Here is a 10,000-nt window from a genome sequence, read left to right on the forward strand (position 1 = left end):
CTCACAAGACAGCACATAGAAGTACACAAATGCACTCAGTCTGAAGCCCATACACACACACACACACAGACACATCCTGTAGCACTCTCTCGGTCAGAGGCACGTGTTGTCGTATACGCACACAAGCTGGAAACGTGTAATTAGACACACACATTCCAGCGGTAAAGGCTCATTTAGACTAAACACATGCAGCCATGATTGCAGCCGCAACATCCAGCACAAAACTCACACACAGTCACACACACACTCCTCCTGTACACAAACAAGCCCACAGCATGACAACTCGAATACACACACTCACTTTAGCTCATTCAGGTACACAGACCCCTGCACACACACTAACACACACACAGCTATGAGACACAGAACCAAACATCACCATCACCGTTACTGCCCAACATTTCATCACCCTTTAAATCATTATCAAAGAAAGAAAGAAAGAAAAAGAAAGAAAAAGGAAAGTAAGAATTAAGAGGAAGCAATGCAGAATGAAACTGAGTGAAAGAAAGAGACAGATAGAAATAAATGGAGAGACAAACGCAGAAAGAAAGAACAAAAAATGAAGGAAGGTAGGAAGGAAAAGGGAAGAAAGAAAGTTGGAAAAGGAAATAAAGATAAAAGGAAGAAAAAAAGGAAGGAAGCGAAAAGAAATCAAGTAAGAAGGAAATAAAGAGAAAGTATTACAAAAGAAATTGAGACTGAAGGAGACAGCGCCAGAGAAAAAGAAATGGAGAGACCACAGCAGAAAGAAAGAAAGAAAGAAAGAAAGAAAGGAAAGGAAAGGAAAGGAAGAATGAAGGAAGGAAAGAAAGAATAATGGATAAGTAATACAGATATTGAGATACTGAGATTGAAAGAGAGAGCGACAGACAAAAAGAAATGGAGAGACAGAAAAAAAAGAAAGAAAGGATGGAGAACTACTTTTGGCACAATTACGATTCTTAACTATGAACAATTCACCGCATTCAGAAATGCTTGTAAACACTCAAGTGTGCTGATGCAGTCCAAAAAGTCTGCCCACCTAGGGAACTAGCACATCCACACACCCACCCATCCCCAAACCACTTTTAACACACACACACACACACACACACATCCATCAAGACCATTTAGGTCAGATATCCCCGGCCCCGAGGCGGCATGCCGAGCTGCCTAAAAAAATCCTGTCAAAGTGACCTGGCGATTTGGGGCGTGCAAATCTTTCCTTTCACACTGAGACAGCGTCAGGGTGGACATGCACTGGTCCTCAAACACACACACACACTCCATCTCATAAAACCAGACATCAATAGACTAGCAACAAAATACATGTTTCCGAAATGGACTATTGTCAGTGACTTAAAACTTTGAATGTATAGCGGCCAAAACTTCTTCTGTTTCCGCAAAATCGTGACAATATCATAAACTATGGTAAAGGTTTACTCAGTGATCACGATATGCAGCTACTTTGATGCACCATGGTATGCATTTCACCACCACCCAGCTGTTTCCCATAACTTTGCTAATCATTATAATCATTATAATTACTCTGATTGCTGTTCTTGGTAAAAGCTTAATGCAGCCAAGCAGCTTTGGCAAGCCTGAACTGAATTCATCATTGGACTGAATTGGCTAAATTGTTAGCATGCTCACGGAAGAACAACAAACCATGAATACCTGCTAACGTAAATGTTAGCATGCGCCAAATCGAATTGGGCTGAACTGAATTAAAAGGTGGCAAAGTTGTTAAAATGCTTAGAGAAAACGTACAAAGCTTGCACATGTGCTAACGTAAATATTAGCATGCTTGTCAATGGCATTCCTTATACAGGGATCTTGGTAAGCCTAGTAAGCCTGGGATTAATTTAAGTGCACTCAAAGCCAGAAACAGGATGAAGCCATTCTTGGATAAGTCTGCAGGAAAAGAGCGGTGGCGTGTTATGATCTTGAAGACGCTCCTCAACCCTGTTGTTTATCAGTTGAGAACTGAAGCACAAGTCAACCATGACTTACTACTGCTGCAATTCAGGCTGACACAGACCTACAGCAGTTTTGTATTTTGGCTCATGGAGACTAGTGTATAATCTACAGATTTGGGCAAATTAAATTTAAGTCTCTTTTTGATACCCTTTTAATACAACTTGCAATGTAATTTAAAGCCATTAGGACAGCAAACATTGTCTGGTGCTAATGTTGGAAAGAAAACTTTCACTGTAATGCAAGAGCTTTCGTTAGAAGGGAAAATGGTGCACAATTGTAGTAATCACTGAATATTGGAGAAAATCTAACAGAGTGGGCAATGGTGAGGTACAGAAAATGTATCATAGCAGGTAAAGCTGAGGTAAAAAGTCTACAAATGTGGGTAAAGCTGAGGAGAAAACAACTAACAAAGCAGGCAAAGCTGAGGAGAAAAATCTGGGAAAAACAGGTGAACAAAAAAGTCTAACAAAGCAGGTAAAGCTGAAATGCTCTATCTAACTAAGTGGGTAACACTTAAGGGGAAAAAAATCTAACAAAGTGAAGAAATCTGACGTAAAAGTCTAGCTAAGTGGGTAAAGCTGAGGTAAAATATCTAACAAAGTTAGTAAAACTGAGGTAAAATATCTAACAAAGTTAGTAAAACTGAGGTAAAACATCTAACAAAGTAGGAAAAACTGAGGTAAACATCTAACAAGGTGAGTAAAGCTGAGATAAAAATCTAACAAGGTGAGTAAAGCTGAGGTAAAAATCTAACAAGGTGAGTAAAGCTGAGGTAAAAATCTAACAAGGTGAGTAAAGCTGAGGTAAAACATCAAACTAAGTGGGTAAAGCTGAAGTAAAAATCTAACAATGTGGGTAAAGTTGAGGTAAAATGTCTAACAAGGTTTGTAAAGCTGAGGTTAAAAAATTAACAAAGTGGGTACCCCATCTAACAAAGCAGGTAAACCTGAGGTAAATATCTAAGCTAAATATGTTAGAAGGTGAAGCTAAGAAAAAATAAAACAAGGAAAACCTGAGGTAAAAATGTAACAAAGCAAGAAGAACTGAGTTAAAGATAGATAGATAGATAGATAGATAGATAGATAGATCTAGAGACGTTAGCACAGCTGAAAAGGCCAATCCCAGGAAACAGGCAAAGCTGAGGTAAAATATTTCCCAAAGTACACAAAACTGAATAAAAAAAATCTAAAGCTGAGGTAAAAATGTAATGCAGTTGCTTCAACAAAGGCAGATGTTTTTTTGGGATGTATGGTAACTTCTTCTCCAGGTGACATACAGGCATCACTATTTTTGTCAGTGAAACAATGTAAATGAATACTTCTGATACACACAGCATTACAGGGCTAACATATTTAAAACCTCAGGGGAGAAAACAAAAATTTAAGACTTTCTAGGGCCTTAAATTAATTCAATTAAATGTAAGACTTGTGTAAGAAGCCGTGCATACCCTGTAATCAGATGCGTTTGGCTCGCTACACACAGATGATGTGATAGTCTACGCCTTGTAGGAACTTGAGGCCCCACAGGGCTGAACAAAAATACCAGACTGAGCCGTGGATTATTTTGCTAAGTGTGCACAGAGCCAGAAACGCAGGATGAAGCCATACTTCGAGTAAGAAACAGTCGAGACATCTAGTGAATCAATGTGACTTGTGTTATAACCTTGAAGATGCTTCTCCACTCATCCGAGGAGTTACTGATGAACCTATGAATATCTGATGAATAGCAGATGGCCAGTGAAATGTCTCCAAGATTAAAGGACACATCCAATCGTTTTGTCGTGTTGCTACTAGACATTTAAAATGGCCCGGATGTCTAAAAACCTAGTCATACAAAAGAAACGCTTATCGCAAATTAGAAGATTTGTCAGACGTAGGTCTAATCAGCCACATTAGGCTCGCCATGCATGGATGATGTGGTGGTCTTTGGCTTGGAGGAAATCAAGGCCCCACAGGTTGGGGCTCAACAGAAATACCAGGCTGAGCCTTGGATTATTTTGCTAAGTGCACTCAGAGCCAGAACCACAGGATGAAGCCATCTGGAGCATCATGCCCATTCAAACTGAGGGGGCACACACATGCTCCCTCAAATTTTTCAAGCTTAGTTCACTGCAAAGTCCAGTGAGCAAGCTAACTCGGAGCTATCATTGTAATAAATAGACTTATAACTTGCCCAGTTTTGTCATAATTAACAGGCACAGCTAATTTATCAACCATCACTTTCAATTCGAGCAAATTAGCACATTAAACACTAAGCTAACCTGTATTCATTTATGATACTGGGATACCTGTATCTATCACAGCTCCTATATGGTAAATAAAAAAAAAGCATGGAATAGCTGATAGTTTTGTGGTTTTTGGGGACAAAATACAATAGACACCTAATGTTTTGCAAACTTGCATTCAACACCTTAGCCTGGAATTGATGTTTTGGGCTAATCAGCAGATTTGATGATATATTTGGTATGGTACTTACAGATGACATGGTAGTCTTTGCCTTTGAGGAACTCGAGGCCCCACAGGTTGGGGCTGAACTCCTGGAACTTGAAGGTGAACTTGACGTCTTGGTCGGGCTTGTCGCAGTTCAGTAGCGCCACGTTGCCCTTCGCTACCCTGCAGCTCTCGAGTTGCTCCTGTGTGACCAGGTACACACGGAAATATTCAATGCGGGTACTCGCGCTGAGGCCTGGCCTGAGTCGGGGACATACAATGTCCATTTTGTCTCCGATCTGAGGGTACAGGGTGATGCCTTTGCCGGGTACGAACCTGGAAAATGACAATAATTTGTTGAATATCGTATGTAAGTATGTAGTTGGTGATTGTTTCTAGAAGTGTTTCCACCCATGGTTAAAGGGTCTGAAGTTAACGCCCACCACCTGGTTAAACTGTTGGGTGAAATCGTCAAGCAATGATTTCAGATTGCTACCAATCTGAAAGCTGCAAGTGAAAATCCCACTGGGGCAACAGTCACTTGTCTGGAGCCACTCTCTCTGGAATCGAAATTTAGTATCGGTCAATTAGCACTCCATTTTTTATTCGGACATCCCCATCATGTGTCTGTTTCTCCTCCAAGCACTAAACAACTGCCAGGGAAAAACCAAGACGATGAACTACAAGTGACGTTAGCTCGCATATAATTTGTGTCAGTGCTTAGCCACAATGTGTGCCAGCGTTTTCCTGGAAGGGAACTCGTAGAAACGAGACAAGATGCTGTGGATATGAAAGCGAATAGTAATGAGAATCAAAGACGATTTCCAAGAAGACTGGTGTAACTAAGGCAAAACTGATGCACGGTGAACCAAAATGATGTAATGCGTGTCTGTTTACAATTTCATATGGAGGTAAAAAAAAAAAAAAAAAAAAGTGTGGTGGCGGAAGAAAATTTTTTTTCTTCTTTACTTTTTCTTATAATCCACCAAAGCCCTTGAGCTGAATCAGCTGTGTAGGACCAGCTGAGGCTAATGCAAGTTCTAGATAAACAAGAATAAAGAAGTGGGTTCTAGAGTTGATTTGACATGTGGCTTAAGAGATCTGAGTTTCTTCATTAAATTAATTATCAGACGGCTAAAACCGTTCTCCTGAGAAATCCGACTCCAATTAGAATAGCCATGATCAATCAGATCAGTTAAGCAGGAATGTGAACAAGTCTGAGTTATGTAGTCCTGTCCAAACACTGGGCTTTAAAGAGGAGCTTTGGTACACACTGATTAAAATGCTTAACCCAAATCCACTCAAGGCACTGACCCTCGAGACTGTTACGAGCTAGTGGTTTCAAACAAAGCAAGCCAGCCTTTGTTTTCCTCCAGGAGGAAGCCTTGTGCTGTAAACCAGCCGGTGAATGACGCCATGCAATTTCCCTCCTCTGATTCAGACTTTTTTGTCCTAAACCGAATTAGAAAGTGGCCATATAACAATTATGGGAGAGCTTCAGAAACCGGTGATTTGCAATCCTATAAATCCTTAGGGGTCTCCTTCGCTTTCTCGCGTTTTCTTATTAAAAAGCGTGCAAACCATTAGCATTCCTTTCCTCTCGGATTCGCAGGTGTGGATTGCACCCTAAACGTTTCCATGTAGGGAACGTGACACGAGAGTGCACCCATACGCCGCATAGACATCTGTTTCCTTTCTGATGGCATTTCCTAGACTAACGAGACCGATTAGCTCCGAGCTTAATTCAGCCAGGGCGATTCAGGCTCCTACTACTAAAACGATACGCTCAAACCAAATGGCCTGGTTTTGATTTTACGCAATTGAGTCACAAGACGTACGTCACTAGAGTGCGTCTGCTTAGACTGTCATGTCTTTTTTAATGAATTCGGTTGTTCTCTGTACTTACATCAGTTATCGAATATACCGTAATTAACATACAATATTGTTTGCATGGGCATGTCAAAAATATTGACACTCCCCTTGTGCTCCTTTTAGGGGCAGTTTAAATTTAGAACCTTAAAGGTTTTTTTTGTTTTTTTTTTTTTTTTTAAGTTTGTCCTCCTGGGGATCTCTAAATGTTTTGTCTAGAACCCTACAATCGAGTGTTTCAAATCAGAAAGAGTGCCAAGTAGAACACCTTTAGAAAGCTAGGAACTATTCAAAGAAACCCTTAAGAACAGAATTTTAGGCAGTGTTTGTGAGAATTTTCCAAAAAAAAAAAAAAAAAGCATCCATATTTTGGAAAAATTGTCTGCGCATGAGACGTGTCCTTGTCACAGAAGACAATCGCATAATACCATCCATCAAAAAAAAAGTTTAGAGTCCATTTATAAGACAATCCAACGGTGGACTGAATTCTTAGAAATTTGATAAAATATAAAAATATGAATTGAAATAATATGAATATTTTTAATATTGGCTAGGGGTGAGTGATATGACAGAAATATCGTATTGCGATACTTAAATACTTGATATCTTCTGAATACATGATATGTATAATAATATTTAGTTTTGTTGAGGTTCTCTAACAAAGAGTTAATAAAATAACGGCATTGTATTTGAAAAAACCATAACTTTTGAGATTCAAAAATTTGGAAAAGTAGCGTGACTTTTTTCGACTCAAAACTAACTAGTAACTAGTATTAGCTAGTATAGTATTAGACTTATAAAATCACTGTTTATTACTCAGAAAAGTGTATTATGATGTCACTATATCTCACTATTGACGCTGTAACCTATCACCCGTACCTGATGTGTAGTTCTGTGCAATTGTGCGTACTGTATTGTTTTGTGTGTTGCACAGTATACTGGGAGGGGGGGCGATATTTTAACCCACTGTATACGTGTAGAAAAGATTCTGAATCCTGTCGTAAGCAATTTTTTACCCATTTTAAGAGCCCATAAAACAAACAAGGCTGACAGACTTCCACTTTTTAAGGCCCACATGCATCCTCGTAAAACCATCAGGAGCCCGAAGCACACACACAGACACACACAGAAAAAAAAAAAAAAAAAAAAAGACTGGCCGGTTTTACTCTCCTGAGGGTCCCTGGGAAGTCAGGAAGCGTTAGTGCCCCTCCTTCACCCCCCTGCGGCTTTAACTCTAACTGCGCTATACAGACCCAACCGTGTGGAGAAAGGGGGGGATGGAGGGGGGTTGGTGGTGGAAGGATTGATCTCTGAACCTTGAGAGCCTTTTGTCTCCAAAGCCCCGTGACAAAAGAGTTCCTGGAGCTCATGAAAACAGAATGCAGGGATTTTCGGGGGGTTTGCTTTAATAACAAAAACTTATCCCGATCTTAAGCCGGGTTAGTCCCAACCCTTTCGTCCTTACTTTATTTGACAGCCTAATTACCGGAAAATAAATTAATCCAAAAAATCTACGCAGCAGGATCTGTCTGGATAATAAAAACGCTTATTTTAATCCTCAGATTTTTAAATGTCAGTCAGATCTAAATAGGGATTCAGTTTAGGGGTCCAAATGGGCAGCTTGATGCCACCTCCAAGGGTTTTATGGTGCAACCAAACCTTGCCAGTAGAATGGAGAAAGTAACTACTGAAGCCTTTATTTGGCCTCATAATGACGCGTCGTAAAAGTGTCGTAAAATCGAAACAGTCGCTGTATTTTTCTTCACTCGACACCTAGGGATATTTCACTTGATGGAGCAAACAGATGGTCAGAATTATGGGACTGCCTTCTCCAACGAAGGACACATGCCATGCTACCTTCAAATTTGCCCAAAATAAGGAACCTGAGGAGACAGCTGTCCTTATGTGGCCTTCCGAATTGGACGCGGTCTATCTAGGCAGCCAAATGGAAAGCACAGGGTGCCAATATTATGGCACACCCATGATAATAATATCATATAACTAATTACTGACCAAAGCACTTAGTGTCATTTTTGGTCTTGAAGTCATTTATAATGTGTAGGATTGATTGGAAATTAGTATGATGCAATTTCACCTACCATTTTTGGATACTATATTGGCCTAAGTGAAGAAAAATCCCATTTCATAAATTACTTGTTCCATATATCTAGCCTCATATGGGCTTCCATCCAAAGAAATATTGTTAATTGTTGACTATTGTAGTATCAACTTGGTAGAGACATTTGGGGAAGAAAAAAATTCCAATACATTTTCAAGCAACTCGCAAAACAATTGCAACTAATTATCATTATTATTATAGTAATCATACTAAGTGTGATTTAACTACAGTTATTATTGATCTTAATTCATTCCTGAAACATTAGTATTCAATGTGAACTGGGTATTAAAAATTTATATAAACCAGAACATTTGTGTTTAAAAGTGTGCACGACTTGAGTATAGTTTTATGATCATTTAGCTGATGGGTTTCATTTGTTTCAAATGGAAAATGATATTCTTCTTGATAGATGCCACTTTATGATTTCATAAAGTGAATCATATCAAACACACTTTTACATAAGAGACACTTTTCAGACAAAAACAGAATGAAGGCTGCTGGGTTTCGCTGCAGAAATAAGAAGCAAGTGTGACAGTCAAAGTCTCCAGAAGAACTGTGGCTGCTTCTGCAAGATGCTCAGTAACACTTACAGCTCATTTCCTTATAAAACTGTATTTTTTTAAGCGAAGGATCGTCACACCAAATACTGACTTTCATTGATTATTGTTTACTGCTTTTTATAGAATTTTTTTTTAAGGAAGAAATATTTAATTTTATTATTTTTGAAGGCATCTTTGCTCTACAGCAAGACATTTGCACAGTACTGTATGTATATATACATATATGTGTGTGTGTGTGTAATATATATTTATATATACACACACACACATATATGGACATTTTATTAGTGAAAGAAAGTTATAAGGAGGATAAATGCATCTGATTTTTGACTATGCACTGAATTACTTATGATCTAAAATGAACCATGCATGTATACAGATGGATTATTAGATGTTGGATTATATGGAAAACCGGATTGAGACTCACTTTGTATTTGATGTGTTCCAGTAAATGGACTCTAAAATCGTGGACATGGAGAGTTTGAGTCTGCACATGAGGAGGAACAGCGCGAGCAGAGATTTCCACATCAGATCCATGATGGTGTGAAATGGGATTACAGGTCAATCCCGGGATTATCAGGCTGACAAGTCAGTAAATAACGGTAATCTCCAGATCAGGAGCTGAAGTCGGATTATTTCAGAGCTACAACATGCAACAAAAACAACAAAAACAAATGAAAATTCCGCCAAACTGCGTCCTTGCTTCTTGATCCAGTTTGTTTCCTCTTTATAAACAACTCTGTAAAGAATCCAGGTCCGACTTTCTTTCTTTTCTTCACAGCGTCCTCTGATCTTCTGTTCTGACGCGTTAAGAATAATAAAATAGCAGTTCTTCTGCCGCTAATGCTGACATGATCAGAAAAGAAAGAAATACTCGCTTCTTGACAGAACAGACTGCTGCTCGCGCAGTTCACACCGCCGCCGGTGCGTTAACGCTTTTAACTGATGTGCGCTGAGACCCGGGCATAACCACGCCCACTGGGATGGCGTAGACCCCGCCCACTGCTTCCTGAAATGGGCGGGGCTTTGACTGTCCTTACTTGCATATGAGATGTAATATGATA

The 10,000-nt window shown here is 39.4% G+C and overlaps 1 protein-coding gene across 1 annotated transcript in view; it reads right to left on the reverse strand.

The window, feature by feature from the left end:
- The window catches only part of efnb2b (ephrin-B2b), a 15,476-nt gene extending 5,617 nt beyond the window's left edge, over positions 1-9,859 (reverse strand). The window contains exons 1-2 of the mRNA XM_034300345.2: positions 9,364-9,859; positions 4,435-4,724 (exon numbers count right to left, since the gene is read on the reverse strand). Of these exons, the coding sequence (XP_034156236.1) occupies positions 4,435-4,724; positions 9,364-9,473 (400 nt within the window). The 5' untranslated portion in view covers positions 9,474-9,859. The remainder of the gene's footprint in view (positions 1-4,434; positions 4,725-9,363) is intronic.
- Positions 9,860-10,000: the final 141 nt, after the last annotated feature.

This window comes from Pangasianodon hypophthalmus, chromosome 26, assembly GCF_027358585.1.
Source record: "Pangasianodon hypophthalmus isolate fPanHyp1 chromosome 26, fPanHyp1.pri, whole genome shotgun sequence".
NCBI classification, from domain to species: Eukaryota; Metazoa; Chordata; class Actinopteri; order Siluriformes; family Pangasiidae; genus Pangasianodon; species Pangasianodon hypophthalmus.